This window comes from Uloborus diversus, chromosome 2 (genome assembly GCF_026930045.1).
Source record: "Uloborus diversus isolate 005 chromosome 2, Udiv.v.3.1, whole genome shotgun sequence".
Lineage (NCBI taxonomy): Eukaryota > Metazoa > Arthropoda > Arachnida > Araneae > Uloboridae > Uloborus > Uloborus diversus.
In genome coordinates this window covers 206,738,381-206,762,061 of record NC_072732.1, presented here as the reverse complement: position 1 = coordinate 206,762,061, position 23,681 = coordinate 206,738,381, and the positions used below count along the sequence as shown (strand labels likewise).

Below are 23,681 nucleotides of genomic sequence, written 5' to 3'. Positions count from 1 at the left end.
AAATATCTACCCCTTTACTTGGTATCAAAGATCTGTCACAAATCGTTATAATTTAAAGACAAGTAATTATTTAAATAATGTGAGAAATTATACATTTACTAAAACCTTGTCGCATTCCGAAAATGAAGCATAGCTGTACTTATGGATTATTTACATGAAGAGCCAAAAATGTTCAGGGATATTACAGTTACGGAAAAACACAAAATCGTTTCATAAACGTTAATCAAGAGTAACAAAATAAAATGCACATGAAGTTTTTCGATAGTTAAAAAACCAAAAGAAATTTCTAACGCTATCCAGACATTAACCGCTAACAGGAAATGATTCTAACACTTGAATGAAAAAGCCAAAAAAAAAAAAAAAAAAAAGAGCTAGACTGAGAGAGATTTTTTTTTTTCGTTCACTAGCTTTCTGTTATAATCTACGCAGCACAAGAATCATTTTTATTAAGATTCTCACTTGTTGATTATTGATATCTTACAGCATTTTTTTTTTTTTTTTTTTTGGTGATTAATAAAAGCTGCTTATCGAGAGTACTCAAGAAAATAATGACAGATATTTTTAGTAGCTTTTTGAATGATGGAAATTTCACGATAGTAACGGTTAACGGACACTAAGACAGGAACGGTAACTGAAAAGCAATAAATGCACTTTTAAGCACTTAACTATGTTTGAAAGCCCTAAAAGCTACAAAGTGATCAAAAGCTGTACTTACTTGTAATTTCGGATAATTAATCTAAGAAAAATTGTGTTTTAATCCAATAGTGTACTTCATTCAATGTGAAAGACACACAAACGCAATCATCATTTGTCCGTCATATTGAGGTGGTTGAATGTATATCTAAGGTAAAAGAGCTTGCGCAATGAGTCTTTTTTGTGATTGCATGCTGTTTCGGCTCCTCTGCTCTATTTTCTAGCTTGCATTGCACCTTCAGGCACTATGCTTTCACCTTAGAGGGAATATTTTCACTCGTCTGGAACCCCTGGTTATAACAGTGTATATAGTAACACATGTAGTCCATTCCAGTCAGGAAAAAATTGCCTCTGAGGATAATACAAGCAAATTTCAAAAATGGATACTCAAATTTTAATGCTTTGTTGTGAGTCAAAAATTGTTTTTGTTACTATCAAATATTAAAATTCTCGTTATTAATATTTAAAAGATTAGTTAAGACCTACTAATATTCTGTACAGTACTTATCTAGTTAACATTAAGCTTATTTTTATTTTAAATTTATTGTACGATTAGTCAAGTGCATGAGGGGCAAAGTGAAAGAGATCTTTCCTTTATTCATTCAATCATTTATTACATCATTTACATTCTTACATATTCATTCATCAATTAACTTGCATTCCTTCATTTAATAATTCACTTATATATATTCATTAATTCACTTATTTTCCTATTTATTCGCTATTTTATTCATTCATTTATTTTCCCTCATATATTAAATAATTAATTTATTTATTAGTTTCTTGTTTCATTATCCTTTAATTTATTCATTCATCCTTTCATTCACTCATTCATTTGATCAAAAATATTTTTTACAATGACTAGAAAATATTTCATTTGAAAAAATTTCATTTTTCACTTTGCCATATGAAAAAAAAAAGTCAATAATTTTCACTTTTTTTGAAGGCACAAATTTACTGCCAAAAACAAAAAGTAATGTTTCAATGGAAGTTTAACTATAAAATGTATTGTTATTTCTTTATGCACGACAATTTTTAAAACAAATTTTCAATTTGTTCATTTTGAAAAAGTTAACTTATCTTAACTATTTTACTTTGCCCAACATTCCCCTCCATACTGTATAGTAGTTTGAAGACACTTCACTGAATCTCCGTTAGTGTTAACTAAGTTTTCCCCGTGGAAATAAAAAACCCCATATAAACATGATCATAAACAAGTAGCGGAATGTGGACCAAAGTGAAATAGTTAGCAAAACTTACCTTTTCCTAAATGAACAAATAGAGAATTTGTTTGGAAAATTACAGTACATGAAGAAAGAACATTGTATTTTATAATAAAATTTTCATTGAAGCATTATATTTTATTTTTGGCAGTAAATTTGTATCTTCGAACAAAAGTGGAAACGTTTCTTTTTTTTCATGGAGCAAAGTCAAAAATAAAATAATTTTCTAGTAAAATATTTTTTTTCGATCATTAAAAATATTTTGGATGAGTGAATGAGTAAATAAAAAAAATGAATGAATAAATGAAAAGAAAAGAAAACAATAAACGAATAAATAAATTAACCAATTAGAGAAACGTAAAAGGGAGTAAAAAATTAGTGTATTAATGAAAAAATAAGTGAATAGATGAATAAATAAGTGAATTATTAAAAGAAGGAATCTAAATGAATTAAAAAATGAATACACAAGTGATTCAATAACGCATTGAACAATTGAACAAAATGAACAGTTTCACTTTGACGCATCCATTTTGCCCCGCTTGCACTGGGCTAATTGTACAAAGCATGTACAGTACAAATAAGCTTAATGTTAAGTAAATTAATATAGCACCGAATATTAGTATGTCTAAATTAATATTTAAAATTATTGTTAATAACGTTCATAATTAATTGTTAATAACGAGACTTATAATTTTATAACAAAATTATTATTTGAGTTGCGACAAAATATTAAAATATGATTATAACTTTTTAAAAATTGCTTTATTTTCATATTTTTTGAATTTTAGAGGTATTTTTTTCTTGAATGGAATGTACTACATGTGTTACGATACATAGTTGAAAATACTATCAGATAGGTGGCGCTAAAAGCAGAGTAAATATTTCCCCATTTTACTTTGCCCCACCTTCCCCTGCATGCATAAAAAAATCAATCTGGACGAGAGTACAGATGTTAGACGTAATGGGAGATGAGCATACGATATGCACAAGCTCAAATGAGTAATGAACAAAACTAAAATGGAAGAATACTTCATAAAGAAAATGCGATAGGCATAACATTTAAAAATTAACCATTGCTTCCAAACAAACATAACTTTTTTGAAAAACGTGTGAACATAATTTTAATACGTGGCTATCTTGAACTCTTATTGTGTTCAATTTTTCTCCATTCGGCTCTCGAATTATGTTTTGTGCACCACCCAAAATAAATTCATATGTCACTACACGTGTGTCGTACGTTCGCCAACACTATCAAAAAGAACTTTAGGTTCTATTATACCTTATTAAAAAGTCACCATTCGAAGAACTATTTGCTTCAAAGATGTCTTTTGAAGAAACATCCCAAAATCACCCACTTGTCACAGTCATCATTTGTCAAAAGTCATCAATCCAGCATATAATTTCGCTTTTTCAATCAACAAATAATAAGTCTGATATTCCGAGGGACATTTCAAGCAGTTTTTTTTTTTTTTTTAGTATTTTAGACATCATTAGCCCAATACTCCAAATTTTGTCTCTTAAGCCCTAAACAGTTACTTCACACTTAATATATTTTTTTTATTCAATTATTGCATAGACTCATTAATGTAACATTCCTTCTGCAACTCTTATCGAGAGGCATCCTAAAATTCACACTCCGTACATTACCAAAATACGTAATTAACTTACAATGTCGATTGAATAGCCTCATTAGAGCGTCATACGATCAAATTGATGTCAGTATTATTTTCTCATCTCTCTTTTAGTTATCTCATGGGACTTCAGAAGTATAACATTTCTCCGTATTATTCTGCAAAGCGAATATCATATTGCCATTTTATCCAGCCAATCTTGGCGAGCAGTTATTATTATGACGTTCTGCGCAATTATTCCTAGCAAAAAGACAGCTTAAGTTCAATATCTCGATTGATCATGCTTTGAGGAAGACATCAACGTTAAGTTAACGTTGATAGTACTAAGTTAGTACTATTACACTTGATGATAAAGACAAGGCATTGGCGCAGCATAGGGGAAACCCGGCTAAAGTGGATACCCCGGGCAAAGCGAATTTTGCTTATAACTCCCAAATAATTAGTAGGTCGGCATCCACGTTGTCATAGCAACTGTCGCCTGTTGCCGCAGCGTGTGCGGCAAATACGTCGAGACGAGTTCGCGTCACGCAACGCCAGTGACCGAACAAAATATGTTTTGGGGAAAACAATATTAGTTTACAGAGGTTAGTTTTTCATTTATAACTTTAATACGATTTGTGACATGTTCTTTGTTATGGGTAGGATTTAATGTACGGCTATATAGCTTTCAATTATCCGTAGACGACGAGTTTAGATGCTTTGCTTTTTTAGTAATTTTTAGTAACCTCAAAAATGTACCTGCAGGGCAAAGTGGATACCATATTCACTATCCCCGGTCATGACAAGTCACTTTCATCCGAACCTGGAAGTCCTTCAATTTTCAGAACTCAAGTCAGTCCTACCATTGAAGACCGTCCGTATACTCCCATGGGATCTGAAACAACAGAATAAGTCCAAGGCAACGATGTTCCTACCGCTTCTCCCAAATCTGGATGTTCTAAGAACTACTACAGTCTTTCAGTTTTATAACCTATTCCTCAGACTGTTAAACCAATAACAACACGTAAACGAAAGCTACAGGGATCTACACTCCTGACAAGTACTCCAGTCAAGGACAATCATATACAAAAATTTGAAAAATCAAAAAATACTGTCATGAAGTAACTAGATGATGTTTTAACTAAAGCATCTTAGAAGACTGTTAAAAAGACCACTACCAAAAAGGCTAAATCAAAGATCTCTGCTACAAATCATAGGACTGCATAAGAGAATGATAAGAGGAAGGAAGTAAAGAAATGTGATGATATAAGGTGCATTTTCTGTGGTGAAATGTTCATTGAAGAAGATGATCATTTGTACTCAGTGGTGCTATAAAGAGTGGTAATGATTTTGTTTGTGTCAACTGCAAGAATTAGTATTGTAGCAGAAGAATGTTTTTTTTTAATATGCTCCTAAATTTTGGATGTTGACTTTTTTTAGTTTAATTTCTTTCTTATTTTAATTAAGTTCAATTTCTTCGTTTGTAATAACTACAATAATTAACATTGTAGCAAAATAATGTTATTTTAATATGTTCCTTAAATTTTCGAGTTTTATTTCATTTTTAAGTTCAACTTCTTTGTTTGTAATAACTACAATAATTGTCATTGTAGCAAAAAATGTTTTTTGGATATGTTCCTTTTATTTTTGATAGTTATTTTATTTTTAATGTTTAGTTTCACGAAAAATAATGTTGGTGTTCGCTTTGCCCTAGTACCGAATCCACTTTACCCGGGGTGTAGGGCAAAGTGGATATTCATGCCATTGTTGAAAACTGGCCTTATATCTAATAGTGTAATTAATATTAAGGAAATCTCTTACTGCATTACGTAAGTTCATTAAATGAAGAATGATTATAAACATTTGTTTCAATTTCCAAAGTTATAACTAAACGACAATAATCAAGAAATGCTTAAGGTATTCACGTTGCCCGGGTTTCCCCTACTGGTAGCCTATCCAAAACTCTTGCGCCAAAAAACCCAATAGAACCAACCAACCAATGCAAGGCATAAACATCACACGTTCGAGGTCGTTAGTACTTCAAGGGGAAAAAATATTTTAAGTTGTATGTATTTGTTATGATGCATATTGTATCGTATGATGGTAAATAGTCTTTGATGTGTGGACTTATCTATTAATTTGCTTCTAATTTTATAAAATAAATAAGTCTGAAGTTCAACAATTTTCAATTTTTTTCTGAAGAAAATCTTTAGTTAAAAGTTGATTTAAAAACCAAGGCTGAGGAGTAGGAATCGGACTGTATTTGAGGTAATAGAGTCGGAATCGAGAGTTGAAGGTGCAAAAATCCAAGAAGGGACGTTATCCCTCTAAATCCACAATTCTGCCAATGCTCGTGGAGTCGCAGACGACTGATTTTGAGGTAAAGAAGTCGGAGCCGAATTCTCAAAAATCTTTGGAGGCGGAGCCGTTTATTTTCCCTCCGACTACACAGCTTTGTTAAAAACTTCTTGAAATCGATGAATATACCTTTTATACTCTTCAATTTAACAGCAACAATAGAAATCCTCAGATTTTTTTTTTTTTTTTTTTTTTTTTTTAAATTCAGTAACTTGTTACTGGTAATTAGTTTCATTCTTCCCGAATCAAAGGCATCTGTTTCATGCTATGTGTAAAACATTACAGGTTCAAAACATTCTCTTAGTCTGAAAATTTAATGATATTCCTCAGAAATCTCTTGTCCGATTAATTATTGTTATCTTTAGACAATTTTCACAAATGTTCTTCAATTGTAAATGATTGAAGAAAAAATCAAATAGTATAAGTTTCTAGAGCTGTGTTTTGTTAGAAAACCGGGAAGAACAAAAGCCTTTCAGCCCTATTTTAATAAGATTTACGAATGATTTAGGAAGCACGCAACCCCCTAAAAAATGTCATCCATCTTTTCTTTTGAATCCTTTCCTTTTGAATAATAAATTGACAAAGTTTTGCGTCCATATTTTTGTTTTCGATATTAGACAATGCAAACACAAAAGTGTTGAATCGGTTTTCCATATTGCATTATTTACTATTTTTGCTTCTGAAAATTAAACAATGGAATGAGAATTCAAAAAAGGAATGAAGTGCTGGCACATTCATTTATTTTGACCATATTCCTAGGAGACCACATTGTTTGTGGGCGTCGCCAAAGCGACCGAAACAGACAACAAAGAGACAAACGAATTTCGAGGAATTTCATAAACGAATGCGCAATCGAATGCAGAGGGAAATAACTTTTTTCAACACCATTTTGCACTTTCGGAGAAGAGCTTCAAGGAAAATTGATTAAATAATGCAAATGTTTTTGTAAAGTTTGGTGCTGGAAGTTATGTGGTGACGCATCATATTTTTCCAAAACGCATATTTCCTTAGTGCTTTTTTTTTTTTCTATCTTACATTAAAAATATTGGACTGGTTCAAAACACTTCTCTAAGTCTATCAAAATATGGGAAAGTTTCTACGGTCTTTTTCTGGAGACTAGTTTCGTCTCCATTTCTTTTGCTAAACTCGTCAAGATGTCTTTATGGTGCTCAGTAGATCCCAAGACGGATGCAAGGGAGGGGCGATAGGGGCGATCGCCCCCTCCTTGAGCGATATTCAGGAACTTTCTTCGGGTTATATTTTTAATATTAAAGTTCTAAAAACTTCAATTTTACGTAATCTTCAATGGTGCTAATAGAAAAGGGATATATTCCCCGGAATTCTTCCGGAACTGAAGTCTTGAAAATGCAATCGTAGCCCATCTCTTATTACTCTGGGGAACCGACCCGAAACTTTCTACAGGATTGTTTGCAAAATTGAAGTTCCAAAACCTCAATTCAGACCTTAGATGATATTAAGAGATATGTTCAAGGGCTTACCCTGGATATTTTTTGAAAAAAAAAAAAAAAAAAAACACTACTATAAGACACTTTTGATGTCATAAAGGAAAGCGATTACAGTCCCTCGAAAGTTTTTAGAAATTGAAACTTCAAAGCGTAAAAATCGCCCCCTCCTTGAACATTTTCTGGATCCGCCCTTGGTAGATCCTAAACTACACTCGTTTACACATAAACCATTAACAATACAAAAAGGATTCAATTATATGCTCAAGATATTTTAATAGTTTAAAAATTTACGGACAGAAAAGACTCATCAATATTCTCGTTTTATTTAAAACGCTTTTAACCCTTTTAAAACCATGGAACATATATGTCCCCGAAGTTCGAAATTTATATCTAATCGAAATAAAATAACTTATTAAATATATTTTGCCCCGTGCTGTTGAGACGATATAATCTTAATCTTAGAACTAAAGAGTAAAGTTTATGTTTAAAAAATGTTTACATTCGTTCCTCGTATAACACGGTACTTCTACAACACGGTTTCGTTATTACACGGTACCAAATTTGCGGTTATTATAACACGGTTTCGGTACTACACGGTACAAAACTTTAATTCATAACTACACGGTTTTGATGTAACACGAATTTTAAAAGAAGGAATTTTTTTTTGTTCAGTTTACTGTTTAAAAAAAAAGTATGATAACTGTACTCAGTTTTTACTTTATTTTTGTGAAACTTTTGCGAAAAATTGTCTGTCTTGGACTCAAAAGTTTGGTTTTCACGAATAACACTAACTTTTAACTTTTAAATACATATTTGATTTTTCTCATAAGTGTTCTAAAAGCAAAAAGGTGAATATTATTTTGTTTCCAATGCATAGTAAGAAAATAACAATGATTCTATTTATTTTATTTTAACCTAGTGGTACCGCAAGGCTTTGCCCGTAATAGAAAAATTAAAAGGTCTTTTGGTTCGCCTGTATATTTACAAATAATGTATGGTGAATTTTCTCGCCAATTGGCTTGTACACATGTTACGGTTCCACGATATGATAATTTCGTATCTCGCCAATTGGCTTGTGCCCATGTTACGGTTCCACGTTAGGATAATTTCGTAATTTACTCGTTCATCTTATGATATTTTTGTTCTTAAAATTGGAATAGAAAAAGAACCATATCGAACTTTCGAAAAATCGCTTCGAGGTGCACACCCCCATGCTACAAACTAACTTTGTGCCAAATTTCTTGAAAATCGGCCGAGCGGTCTAAGCGCTATGCGCGTCACAGAGATCCAGACATCCTACAGACATCCTCCGGACAGAGAGACTTTCAGGTTTATTATTAGTAAAGATTTTGTTTTGTTATTGTTGCTCAGACGAACTTTATTGCTACAGAAAAGCAGGGCCTGATTAACGCACGGTCCGGCGGGTCCGCGGACCTGGGCACCACAAATTTAGGGGCACCAAAATGGCTTAGCCTGAATTCATTTACTTACTTCCTTTTTTTTTTAAAAAAAAAAGAAGCTTATTTTACTTTTTCTCAACTTTAAGTGAGAAGGGGCTCAAAATTTTTTAAAAATCAGCTCAAAAACTCATTAAGTTAAAAAAAATTGGCGTAAAGAAGTCGTTGTTCCTTAGCTCTGGAATTTCAAAAAAATTACTCGGATGACATAGATGAACATTTTCCAGAAGAATTAACAAATTTTCAAATTTTTGCAAACGTAACCCTTCTCCTGGAGAATGTTTTAAAAGGATAAGATCACTAAACATTACACATACATTTCCGAATGTGGATTCACCCTTGCAGCTTCTTCTTACCTTGCCTATCAGCAGCTGTTCCAGTGAACGTTCTTTTTCAATTTTGAAAAGAATCAAAAATCATTTGAGAAGCTGCATTTCTCAGGATAATTTACAGGTGTTTTCCTTATTGATCATTGAAAATTCTGTGGCATCAAACATAGATTTCGATTATTTGATTGGCACATTTGCCTCTGTTAAAGCCAGAAAGAAGTCTTTTTAAAGCTCGCTCTCAGAATTAGTAAGATTTTTTTTTTTTTTTTCAGTTTTAAATTGTTTTTCAACTCTTTTTCGCCTTAAGAGGCAATTTTAACTGTGATTAGTTTGGTGACTATCAAGTGTTTGGTATTCAAATCCCAGGTTTCTTTTTTAAATGTAGTAATGTTCCTTTAAAATGTAGTTTCTAGTATGAAACACTGACTTTAAAATTGCGCGGATTTTCTCATGGGGGGGGCACTAAATTTTACTCAGGACCTGGGCACCAGTTTGGCTTGATCGGGCCCTGCAGAAAAGCTCAGATTTTTTTCTTATACAATGCGTTTTGTTCTTAGCATAGAAAGAAAAACGGATAAAGTTTTTTCTTGTTGTGTATAACAGTTTTACTTGAGGTATGTAAAATAATTAAGTTTTATCGTTTACAACAACTCTTATTTTTAAATCAGTAAATCAGTGGGTCTTCGTATGTTCTGGCTGCCAGTTTTCGTTTGTATGTTCTATTGAGCTGAAATTTCACCTATTATAAAATTTGCACCTTATGACTCGGTTTCGATGTAACATGGTACACATTGACATGATTTATATGTACGTGATTAATTAAATTAAGAAACGAGTTAAAAAATAACATTTGTAAAAAAGTCTCGTATAACGCGGTTTCGATACTGCACGGAACAAATTAACCGTGTTATACGAAGGATACCTGTACTGTATTTTTTTTTTTTAATCGCAGTTTCTATATTCTACCGCAGTGGTGCCCAACCTTGATTAAACCGAGGGTCGAACCACATATTAAAATGATTCTCGCGGGTCAAAACACGAATTTTCTGTTTTTTTTTTTTTTTTTAATTTTTCTATATAGCAAAGGAAAGCATTAAAAAGAAAAGTAAATTACAAACCGAGAATTGTTATTACCATTATTTGGTGCTTTTGTAATTAATGTGCAGTTCATCACATCTTTTTACTGATACCAATTTTTGAACATTTGGCTCCAAATTTGTTATCTACGTTGTGACTATTCGTGATTTTTGTTTTGAAACATCTAACGAAACAACGGGACACACGGGTCAGATTCTCGAGCCAAATGTGGCGAGCGGGCGTAGGCTGGACCACTGCTCTACCATACAGTTTATGGTCCACTATCCTAGCGAGGCTTAAAAACCAACTCCTGCGCATATCATTCACTTTTTGGAGTTGATCTTACTTTGGAAGCTGGTTGAACACAAAGAAACGAGATGCAAACACTCAATTTCGCTAATTAGTAATCGTTCTGCGCAATGAAATACATATCTTATGATTCCGAGGACAAAATTACCAATTTAGTAACATGTCCTTTTCCTTCGCTTGATGTCTTAGCATGTTAACCATTTATTGAGTTCTTTAGTTCCTAAATATCGCAATCAAGATTCATTGGTACACATGGTGCAGGACTTTATACTGTAACCTACCTCTTATTTACACTGTGTTTGGTTTGCTTAGACAAAGAAAAGTGCACAAGGCTGTTCGTAGGCTGAGTAACAAAGCACATTGCAAACATAAAGTCAACAGACGAGCACATGACCAGCTTTACAATACAAAGCATCACTCTACAACGTATTCAAGATATTTTCTATCGTTTAGATTTTTGTTGAGCATCCGAAGATTTGCTTATTGCTTTAAAATGGTATAAAGATCACTTTTTAATTTTAAGTTTTACAGTACTTTTCCGTATATGTTATTTTTGAAAGTGATTTAGGTAAACCACGCCCTTATCTGCACATAAGAACAATTTTAGAGTTTATTCTTCTCGAAGACTAATTTGAATAATATGAAAATTTACGTAATATGTAACATATTATGTTAACACTGCTGCGATGTAGAACTATACTTTTATTTTTTGAAAACTTAATTTTACAGCCGTGAAACGGTTTTGTCGTTACTGCTTATCTTCTAGATCAGGGGTTCCCAACCTGTGGGTCGCGACCTCCAAGAAGGTCGCGAAGATTTTCTTTGGGGATCGTGACATTATCCCTATCAGATCATTGCATAGTTGAAAAATTGAAATACGTAGGGGAAAAGAAGCATCATTTTAGAGTATCATGAATCCTTGAGTACAATGCCGAATCCCAGAAGAAGAGCTATGGGGCTACAACGTCCCCCTCCACCTCTCATGCTAGAGAACCTGATCCCCTAACGTCCTCTAAGATTATCTTAAGCTTTGATTTAAGGACTTCAATCTGATGATCAATGAATTCCGCGAAACGAGTCCCGAATTCACTCTCTAACATCATCCAAAATCGTTTTTGGAACTTCAATTTCAAATAATTTCTGTGGGAGATTCATTAAACGCCGAAAAGGTCCTGAACTTCATCCCGTCTCTAACTTCGTCAAAAAAAAAAAGCCAAGAAATGGGCTTTTAGCATTTTAATTTCGAAAAAAAAATTCAGGAGAGGAGGGGGGGTCTGCTGTCCCTTCACATAATTAAAGGTCATATAAAATTTCGTTTTTAGGCTTAAATTTCACAAAAAAAATTTACGATGAGGTTCTCTGAACATATCTACTTTTCATAAAAGATAACCTACTATTCAGCTTTTTGGACTTAAATTTAGAAAAATTTCCTTATAAGCACTGGATATCCTCTCTCCCCCACATCATTAAAACTCGTCTAAAACTTTGTTTTTGGAACTTAAATTCCAAAAAAATTCCGGGCGAGGGGAGGCTTCGAATCCAAACCTTTTCTTTATATTTTACAAATATAGCCTGTAATTGCACTTTCATAATCTCTAATTCAAAAAATTTCCGGGGGATAGGTGGCCCAAAACCCTTTTCTTCCCTTAACTGTAATAATGATAGCCTAAAGCTATCAGACTAAAACTTATTTAGGACATATCATTTTCCTTTTCGAAAAATTAGAGAACATCTCCGATCCATCTCCCCTCTTCGTATCGTTAAAAATCGTCTAAAAAGTCAAAGTAATTTGAAAGATTTTTTCTTAGATTGAACCATTTATAAAAGTCCCTAAACCTCTCCGCCTCCGAATATCACCAGAGATCGTGTAAACTGCAATTTTAGCACTACAATTTCGAACTATTTCCTTGGGAGAACCATCGCGAATGTTACACATACTGTAGATTCATATTGTTAATTCTCTTTCTCCCCGTCTATAACGCAATTCTCTTAATTTTATTGCTCATATGCTAATAATGACACCTCCCCTTCCCCACCTTCAAGCATAAATCTGAACTCTCTCCTTATATATACGTTTGAAAAAAAAGAGTGTCTTCCAAATGCCCTACTCCCAATTTTTTAATCTCGCGACGGCCTTGTTAAAAGAAAATGCATTCATTCACTTCAATGAATGCTTGATAAAACCAAATCTTGTATTCACCACTGCTAGGATGCATGAATTTGGAAAGTACAGAAATATATGTTTAATATTATCGAGATAATTTTTTTTTCTGCAATTATTGTAGGAATAAAATAAAAAAAACATTAAGCTTAAATAAAGTATATCAAGCACCTTGTGCTATTACGTTAAATGTGCACAATATCTGTACCGAAGCACACAAATATATGTGTGTGTGTGTGTGTAGGGGACACGTAGGGACTCGCGGGATGTTTAGTTATTGAAAAGGGGATCGCGAAGTGAAAAAGGTTGGGAACCACTGCTCTAGATCTAGGACACTAGACCAAATCCAAAAGGTCATGCCGCATGAACAAGTGGAAAACAGTTTTTCTCTGTCGTATAATAGTTGCTGTTACAGATACACCAATACAGTCAAAGATACTAGAGGAGACATGATGGTTGAGCAATGGTAAAAGGTATGTCATCTAATCAGGGTTGGAGTTTTAGACAGTACAGGTGATTTTTAATATCCGAAAATGTCTAAAACTGCCCGAAAGAGTCTTAAACTGTCCAAAAGTAAGCTAAAGCTAAATGGGTCTACTCTAATCAATTCATATTTACTGCAATATTTGTAATGCATAAATATACGTAAATAAAATCTTAATAAGTTTTAGTTAATGAGTATTTGATAATATTTTCCTCTGAAACGTTCATTAAAAAAATTTTTCTAAAAAGTTCCATTAAAACAAAAAGGAGTGCTATTAAATATGTAAAGGTGTAAGAAAAAGCTAACATTTTTCAAATTGGATCTGCATATCACAAGTTTTACGTGAGGGTTTAACTAAAATTCTTTTTTACCTCATAGACTAATATAGTTTTGGACACTTTGGGACAGTTTTGAACGAAAGGGTTTTAAACAGGACGGTACGGTTGGTAACTGGACAGGACGAGTAACTGGACAGGACGACGGCAAGGGTTGTGTCCAAACCCTTGCCAACCCTGTAATTCTTATTGAACGTTTGATTTTTTTTATGTAAGCAATTATTCTAAGTTGAAATAAAATCGTCTGAGCAAATCGGGGATGGGAGCACTTAAGAAATAATCCACGACTCTTAGCTGCATGATCTGGTGGAATCCTTCACGCGATATTTATGTTGGCTAAAAACAGCGAGTGAATCTCAGGTATGCGTAATTTAGAGGAAGGAACAGTGATAAGCCTATAGTCCGTTTTTCACGAGAAGAATCTTCGCCACGCCTCCTCGAACGAAGAGTTCTATTTTTCCGCGGGGGTGATCGGTAAGCAATTCTCGTGCTTTTAAAGGAAATAACCAGACATCCTTAACTTGGGCGTGCATTTTAATGTGCAAAAAAGTTTTAGTGTCCTTTACATCACTTGTCTGTTGTCATTTTAGTTATTTTTACATTTTAAAAACTGTTGCTTTTACAACAAAATGCTATGATCCGAATATACCTGCTGCCGAAAATAGCGAAATAGAATCATCGGATACCACGTGACGAGGGAGGAGTCAAGTGCCTTCTTGTGGAAAACGGACAATAGTTCCTTCCACAGCAAGTGTATCAGCAACATCGTTTCCATACACCCCAACATAGGGTGGAATGCACTGCAAGAAAATAGGGCCGATTTGACGAAAGAGAAAGAATCTTATTTGAAAATGATATACTGCTGAACTTATCCAGTTGCTTGGCCAGTTCTTCACGTATTGAATAGAGAGCTATTGCTGTCAAAACGCATTTTAAAATGCACTCTATAACAAAACATTTTTTTTCCTCGTGACTTAAAATTTTAATTGATTTTAGTAACCTTTTCAACTCACGAGATTTCAACTTAAATCATTGAACCCGAACGGTTGAAATCATATTCCTTTGTTGTAATGGTGCCAATTTAATAACTTCAGCATCTACATTTGGAAAAAAAATAATTTCATAACATATATTCATGCATTTTTTCGCCTAAAGAAATGTAAATTGAAAGAAAATGGTTTTGATTTGCAGATTAAAAATTGGAAAGGAGTAAATGATTCCAAAATGTTGCAACTAAGTTATCTTTTCACGTTGGAAATAAGTTGACAAAAGCTCGGCGTAATTAGTTATTGGAAATGTAATTGAATTAACTCAAAAGCGACTTATTTCATTTTTTTAATGAACTGCTTTTGAAATCTGACTACTTTGTTTTGAGGAGTTTCCTTTAGTCGTAGGTGACGAAGGGTGTATGGTGAAACGCTCAGAACGCCCTCTGGGCTCTAGAGAGAAATATCGGCCATCGATCGGTTTTTCTGGGCGACCGCGCATTCGATCCTCGCTCAAGATACCATCGCCAAATCAGTCGCCAAATAAGATCCAACATCATCATCCTGATGGCCGAAAGCCGGAATGAATTGGAATTCGAATGGGTTGCGTAAGATTTATTCCCTCCCCCTATACACCCTTTCCGTCCACTGAAATGAAATGATGGGACTAAATGTCAGTCATGAATGAAATCGGATATGATTCGTCAGTTTTTGTGTCGCCTAGATTTCTGGTTAACTATCACGATTTCTGGAAGCGCGACCTCCATTTTGTCCGAACATCATCAGAACTAATAATTACATGTTGTATCATTTCTAAAGAAGAAAGATTTTAAAGATTGAAACATAAAAACTAGACTTACAGCATAGAAAAGAATTCGTTATATATTTTGCGTTTTTCCTGTTCTTTTAGTACTATTAATATAAAAAAGAAATGTTCAGTCATTGTATACTTGTAAAAGATTTACTTTTTACCAGTAGATGGTACGCAAGTAAGATTCTTCCCCGCCATCAAGAACACTTGGAACAGTTCAAAGAATGCATCACAGCAGAAGCAGCGTCTACTGATAGAGTTATGCGACAAAACTAATAAAACGGTCTCGATAACACCTAAGATATATACGTCCTCAGGTTTTGAGAGCAGTCCCAAAGTTTTTATTATTGACGCTATGTCCACCAAAACTGTTTCAATAGCTGGGAATTTAAAATGTCTCCCATCTTGCATTTTCTGCACCCAGATTTGAAAATGTTCTTCTTCATTTGCAGTTTGGAATTTGCTTTGTTTCACCTAGTTCTGCGAATAGTTTCTCCAATGCATCTTTAAAAAGTAAAATATTTGCTTTCTGATCTTGTTTGATCTTTCAAACACAGCATTTTTGAAGATTGCATCTTTTGGAGCGATGAAGATAAATCTCAACATAAAACGAAAGTAACGAAACAACACGCAAATAGAAGTGACGTCATAACGATAGGACAACATTGTAGCAATATCTCGTGAGCTTATACGCCTCTAGTCTAACATGAATGGACACAGATACAAATAAAAAGTATTATTAAAGTACGTGCAGAGTATGCAGTAATTATTATTCTTCGCCTTTTTCTATATAAGCTTGCAAAGCGGCCTTCTAAGACTCTATCAGTTAGTCTCCTTTGTTTAGTTTAATTTCGCATTTTAAAAACTCGCGTTTTTCTTAATGTTAAGAAGATATTTCCTTCAGTTTAACTACTTTTCCTTTATTCACTGAGATTTTCAGTTTAGTCCGTAGAATTTTCTTTCAAGCCATCAGAATATTTGTCTTAGTTTTAAGAATTTCCCTCTTAGTCATTAGAATTTTCAGCTATGACTTTTATTTAGTCATTCATTACGATTTTCTTATAAGTAATAAGGATTTAATTAACCAATTGTAATGTTTTATTCGTTCTTAGGAATTTTTCTTGACAAGCATTTTTTTCCTGTCATTAAAAATTTCTCTTTGCCATTTAGTTCTACCCTTAGCCATGGTCTCAATCTTTGGTTATGAGAACGATGGTTTTAGTTCCTTGAGTTTTCCTCTTAATTATTATGATTTGCTTCTTACATTAGTAAAATCCCCTTGAATAATAAGATTTTTGCGTAAGTCAAATGTAAGTTTTATAAATCAACAGAATTTTTTACTTAGCCATTAACTTTGTCGTTAAAACTTTCTTCTGGCAATTATGATTTGCTTCTTACAGAGGTAAAATCCCCTTGAATAATAAGATTTTTGTGTAAATCAAATGTAAGTTTTATAAATCAACAGAATTTTTTATTTAGCCATTAACTTTGTCGTTAAAACTTTCTTTTGGCAATTACGATTTTTCGTACATGGTTCAAAATTTCCCCCTTCAATCGTTCGGCTGCTTTGCTTAATGCACTGGTTCTCAGCAAGGCGGTACGTTAAAATCTGTAAAGGGAACGAGGTTAAATATAAAAACTGAACGACATTATGATTATCGTAGAGTTTAATTGTGAAAACAGTTAAACTATAATATCGTGTAAAAACAAAAACAGAAAGCATTGCAACCAACTGAAGAGAACCAACCTTTTTAAAGCAAATTCTGGATTGTTACAGAACTAGAAGACAAAGACGTATCAAACATTCTGTTATGTACGATCTTGGATTACAACAACTCACTTCAACAAAAAAGTTTTCAAGCTTAAATTTCCTGAAGTAAGTACTTCAACAAGCTTAAAGTTGAGGTTTGAGGATCACTTACGGCTGTATTTGTGTACAATCTGCAGAGCAATATTGTCAATTTTGTTAACAAAAACAAATTCAGCTTAGTTAAGAAATTATGTCTTTAGACTTTCTGAATTTTCCATTTCATTTATACATTTTTTTAAAATAAAAGTTTGTTAAAGATACCCGTCGTTTCTGATACTATATATAAAGGGGTAACTGGTTTCAGAAAGGTTTAGAACCACGGGCTTAACACTTAGGATGTTTACTTCTACTTGTTTGAGGAATTATTAAATTTTGTATTCCATGTGTTTCAGATGTTTACACTCAGGTAAGAATTGCACCCAACTGTAGAAGCATACTTGTGCTATGTACAACTATATATTAAAAAAAATATATTTTTTCTTCATTCCGTTGTTGAATGATATCACTATAAAATTTCTTGTACATAGCTTCTCTCTCTCTCTCTCTCTCTCTCTCAGTGCTTCGCAATTTCTTGAACCAATCCTCGAAATAAACTTCTTACGTCGAGCTCTTAACCTTGTTTTACTACTTCCGCACCCAGGCGATCAAAAGCAATAAAATTCTTGTACTACAATTTTACAACTTCCGCCTTAAGTCTGCAAATGTTTCTACCATTTACTGGAGAAATCTCTTTTCTCATTTATTTGGTCATTTTCTTCCTACAAAAAATTGTTGATAAATTTCATTTAGCATAGGACTGTTTACCTATGGTTTACCTAAGAAGCCGCTTCACGTATCAATTTGAAAGAAAGAAAAGAAGCAGGTTAAAGTTATTGTTTTCATTCATTTACAAAATAGCACACAAAAAAAAAAAAAAAAAAAAAAAACGACCTGGGTTTAGGGAGTCGGACATTGGAACCAGTTGGAGCTATGTGTTAGATGCTGCATTTGTGTGTTGCTACCACAACTTACTTCCGTGAAAGGGTTTTTCGAGAACTTATACCTGAAAAGCACGCAAACCGATTATTTTAGAAAGGTCGTCCTAAGTACTACTGATTTTAATGGGACTTAGCCCATTCTAAAACCAGCAAATCTAGTATAGAAAAACAAGCTCAATGTTGCAGATGATTTACGGAAGTTTTTACCGTGTGTAATTACATGCTGAAGTATCTTTCTGTGTTTTAAAAATTGTTTCCTGTAACACTCAAAACATGCAAATGCAACTTATTTTGCAGTCTTTCGCAGCAATGTTAGTCTCTCCCACTTAGTTGTCGAGTGGAAGTAAATGTTTGTTACAAATGAACTTCATCTAAACAATGCCGATGCTACAAAATTATTATATATAATAATGATAATAATAAATCAAAGTCACTTACGAGTATCCTCCCAGTAGTGGTCTGTCCGGAAATGAGTTCTCCCGCCCAGTCCTTGGCTTCGGTCATAAATCCAATCTCTGTCACCTCCTTCCCATCCCCAGTTCCTCCTCCACCTTGGCTTTTAACTTCAGGTACCTTGGCCTTGGGTTGTGCCTTGGGCCTGCAGCAGACGAAGGCTAGAGCCCGCCAGAGCAGGATGACGAAGAGACCCACCAGGAACGTAACGATGCTGGAAAGCAAGAAGCACCACCACTTGCGCTCCTTCAGGCACTCCTCTTCGTCCAGCTCCAGGACGGTCAAGTTCTGCTGAGACATTCTCAACTCACCAAAAGTGGAAAATCATTGACCGATGTGTGTCAAGAAATGAATCACACTCCCGAAAGATGCATCAACGTCCTTTGTGGACCTATCCAAAAAGTAAATCTTCTGAAAGTCAAAGCTGAAGACCAATATCTCTGTGGATGAGTGTATGATTTGAAGACATCCTCACGTCACAAGAAGAATTAAGTCTGGTGTGTCGCGCAAAACGTGTCACTAAGCTTCTAGGATATGTATATATGAAAACTGTTTTTAACATACTATAGTTAAGACGAACTTTTTTTTAAAACTCGTGGAGGAATCCTAAGTTTGGCCAGATCCTGAGAGATATTATTATTCCGTTCTTTCAAGCAAACAAGGGCCACGAGTCTAAAGAACACGTATGTTAGAGTAGTTTTCCATATGTTTCATTCAAATAACAACCTTATTCCAGAATCAAAGTACATATGTCAGTGTACTTTTGAAAAACTTTTTCAAGTCACAGCAGCAAACAAGTTTCAGTAGAAGCAATTTTTTTCTGTGATAACTTGCTTGTTCGAGTTAGTTGAACAGTCAGTGCAGCACCCTATGACTACTAAGGAAAAGTCAAAATAGTGGCAAATGTCTTCATTAATGGATCATTAGTTTTGTAAGCAAGCTGGCGATTAACATTTAAGTCACTGAATATTGAATTTGAAGGATACATTATTTTTCAGTATTTTATTGTTTTAAAACTGTATTCTATGCTCTCTTTAAGACACTTTCGAGTCACTAAAAAGAGCAAGTAGCGTGTGATTCACATAGTGGAACTTGATCACTAGCAGAAGTCAATAGCGAGATTCCACATTGAAATTTCACCACGTGCTTTCCTTCCAGTCAACCCATCAAGTCGAGTTTACTGTCTGAAGACATTGGCCGAATTACTGTTCGGTGGAAAATACAGGGTGAGTCTAAGTCATCTGAAAATGTAAATCTCAATACCTAGGTGTCTAATGTCTGCTCGAAAAATAATCATTGGCGAAAATATTCCCTTGAAGCTTTCTCAAGAAAGGTTTCCAAACGCTTTGTACATTCGTTTTAAGCAGAATCTCTTGACGCTCTCTTCCATAAGAGTTTTCTTTTTGAAATTCAAAGAATTTATCTCTTTCACTTACTCTTTAACAATTAGTTAATAGTTGATCACCTACTGTCATAAAGCGTATATGTTCAGTCATAGTTTTAAATTTCCTTTAAGTTTGTTTTGATAGTCATATTTTTAGTTTCTTTATTCATTTTGTGCTTAAACTAAAACAACTTGGTATCAGAGTGTTTAGTGCACTTCGGAACATTGTTCTTTTTTTTTTCTTTTGTTGGAGTTTTCAAGCTGTTAAACTTACTTCATATAAACCAGTCTTAACATAGAGTAAATTAAGCATGGAGCTTCATGGAATTAAATAAAAAAATGAATTGCAAAATGAAATGAGCGTTTAAAACAAATGCACAAATCTACGAGTGAAATCACTATGACTGTATATTCACCATGGAACTATGCCTGTGGTTAAATCGTGCTACATATACTATTTCATTTTCGTGTACGGCGATGTTGATAATCCACGATATCAGTTCCGAAGGTAAGTTATTACGTTATTATTATATTCTATGAAAACAGTTGATGCACCGCACGTATAAAAATAAATATGACAATTTTATTTGCAAATTATGTTTTTTCACCTTTTTGGAATACTGCAACCACTGTTTTATGATTTTCAAATATTAATTTACCGATATTATCTAACAGCAGGTAGCTAAAATGTTTTACTTAAATATTTCCTTCAGTTGACAAAAAATATAAATACAAGAACTTTCCCAAGTAAATCAAAGAATGTAACTGTATTATTTAAAGACATCGTCTGTTTCAATCTTTCCTTTCAACCACAAAGAGAATCTCTGTTTGTATATAATGACTACTAAAATTAGATTGTGCTATATATATGTGCTCTTTGCAAATTCTTGTAACACAATTAAATTTTTAACAGCACATCAAAATATGTCAGGGATATTTGGGAATATTGTTCAAGATATGATCAATGTTGCTAAGATAATTAGGAACTAGTTCTAAGCTTTTCCTGTTATTGACAAATAACGTCAAACATTTATTCTGAAATCTATCGAGGTTTTTACAATCAACAAGTGGTTGTTTTAAGAAAGCAACTTGTCGTCATTTTTAAGAAATCAGGCTTATTTCCCTTATTTTTAGCAAAATATTTCATTCAATTCTTTTGTTATATCCTTAGAAAAGTTGCAGATAGTTCGAAAATTTTCTATGTGTACAATACCGCGAATGGACGCAAATTTTGATGTTACAAAACTAACTTTTCCTGAAGTCAGATTTTAAGAATTCAATACTGTAAAATGCGAAAGTCAAATATAAAGGTTAGATATGAACTTGTATTTTAATATATATCTTGATATTTAATGTTAGATGTTTTTAAAGGTACTAATATTTGCTCGTGTTATTGTCTAATGAACTGTATTGTAGTTGCATTTTCTTCAATGTTTTAACAAAACTAAAAAATAATCCAGCTCAACACATTTAAGTAAGCCTTTTAATAATACAAATATATGTAATAAGTTGTTTCATTTCTCTTAGCTTATGCATAAACTTTTCGAATCAAACTCTTTTTCCACGACATAAATATTTCTAGACTCTGAGATCACACTAACTGCTTAGGCTATAAGTCTATGATATGACTTGCTTTGGAGCAATGATATGCCTATGAAGAAGCTAATCTAAAAATTACAAAATAGCTTTAATGTATCCAGAATACTGCGCAAATACTCTACACAAAATGCCACAACTAGCTTCATTGATATGAGCTCGTGATAAAAAATATATGTGAGCTAGTGCCTATGCGTTACGTAAAATAGAATCACTATACTTCGCTTTTGGGTTTGCAGTTTATGTTTCTAAAACGGAAAAACCAGAATCGGTAAATGCAGAAAAGAAGGCAACCTGATTTTCGAAGATTCCGTTTTATGTTTTTAGAAATAAAATCACTCGTATTTATCTCTTAGGCTACTTTTACTGCATAAATGCGATTCATTTAATTCAAAATATGCTAATTGCTTAAATACCACATCGTAAGCAGCTAAAGGAATTGCATCGATAACATTCGCCTTTAGATAAATTTTCATTCGAGAATTCGTTGACTCATGAATGGCTAACTCAGCTCTGTTCTATCAGGGATGTTATCTTTGGTGATCATTAACATCAAAATCAATGCTTATTCAAGCCTTATTACCGCATCCCACGGGCTAAAGAAAATGCATAATTTTATCACCGTTAATCACAAATATGTTTTCCTTCATGAATTTAATGACTTGCGTGTATTTCATTCAGCTAACCCTAAACGTTTCTTCTGTTTTTCATTAACATCAAAATCAAAGCTTGTTCAAGCCTTACTACCGCATCCCACGAGCTAAAGAAAATGAATAATTTTTATCACCGTTAATTACAAATGTGTTTTCCTTCATTTACTTACTTGTTTCATTCCGTTAACACTCAATGTTCCGTCTGCCATACATTGAAATCGAAATCAATGGCCACTCAACCTTATCTATCGCATCGTACTGGTTTAAAAATCTGTTACTCACAAATCTGTTTGCCTTCATGAATTCATTTACTTACGAGTTTCATTCCGTTAACACTCAATGTTCCGTCTGTCATTCATTGTAATCGAAATCAATGGTCATTCAACCTTATCTATCGCATCGAATTGATTTGAAAACTGGATAATTTTATCTCTGTTAATCACAAATGTGTTTTCCTTCATGAATTCATTGACTCACGTGTGTTTCCTTCAGTTAACATCCAATGTTCCGTCTATCATTCATCAAAACCGAAACGAACGTTTGTTTTAACATTTTTGCCACAATTCCTTAAAATCAGCAAGAGCGAATTTTTTTACACATTCTGAATAACAAATTATTTCTTTTAAAAATATCACTCTACTATGTTTTTTTTTACAACAATTTGATCTACATTAATAATGAGTCGTGGTCGCAAAAAAATACCATTTTCAACATTTCATATATATCTATGATGGACAAAGGTCAGAACTGAACCAATTTTGTCACTAAATTTGAAACATTTTGGCACGAAGGATCTTAAATATAATCTGTAATCAATCTTCGATGTACATAGTTGCTTCGCAGCATTGAAATCTGACAAGCTCCTTGGTAAGCTACCATTAGCTAAGGCACAGAGTTTCTCTTAGATCCTTGATATTGAATTCGATGTTTCCGTTGCATGAACCTCCTTCGATGATACGCTTTGGCGCTTTCTTGTCGTCCTCTCTGCAAGATCTTCGCTTCACTTCAGTACAGTCCATGTTCTGCGAATTTTCGTGTCTGAGCTGCGCTGGTATGTTCCATCTGCAAAAGATGGAATAAGGATTAGAATACAGAAAATCAATAATAATTATTCCATAAAGAATACGAAAGAGACATTTACGTATACAGTTGTTGAATTTTAGTGACACGACAAGTGAAATATTATCGAAAAGTGTAAGCAATTGGAAGTTAACAGCAGCCACCATTTAAATATGTCCTGCTGCTCAGTAATCAAATTGCTAGTCGCCTCCATTACGGGTAATTGTGTTACAATGTCAATGTGCTACAATAGTACATCTTAACCACATTGTGATATTCTTGGGGAAATGTCGTTGATGGTAGCCACTGGCACAATCTCGAAACATTGCTAAAACTTGACCCAACCCCCTCCCCCCCCCCCCAAAAAAAAACAAGGACATAAGTTTATGGTTTATATTTTGAACTAACCAAAAACGATATTTAAAAAAAGAAGAAAAGATTTTAAAAACG

At 33.5% G+C, this 23,681-nt stretch overlaps 1 protein-coding gene across 1 annotated transcript in view; it reads right to left on the bottom strand.

The window, feature by feature from the left end:
• LOC129216255 (calcium-activated potassium channel slowpoke-like) overlaps positions 1-19,141 on the bottom strand; it is a 157,425-nt gene extending 138,284 nt beyond the window's left edge. The window contains exon 1 of the mRNA XM_054850453.1: positions 18,525-19,141. Coding sequence (XP_054706428.1) covers positions 18,525-18,839 — 315 coding nt within the window. The 5' untranslated portion in view covers positions 18,840-19,141. The remainder of the gene's footprint in view (positions 1-18,524) is intronic.
• Positions 19,142-23,681: the final 4,540 nt, after the last annotated feature.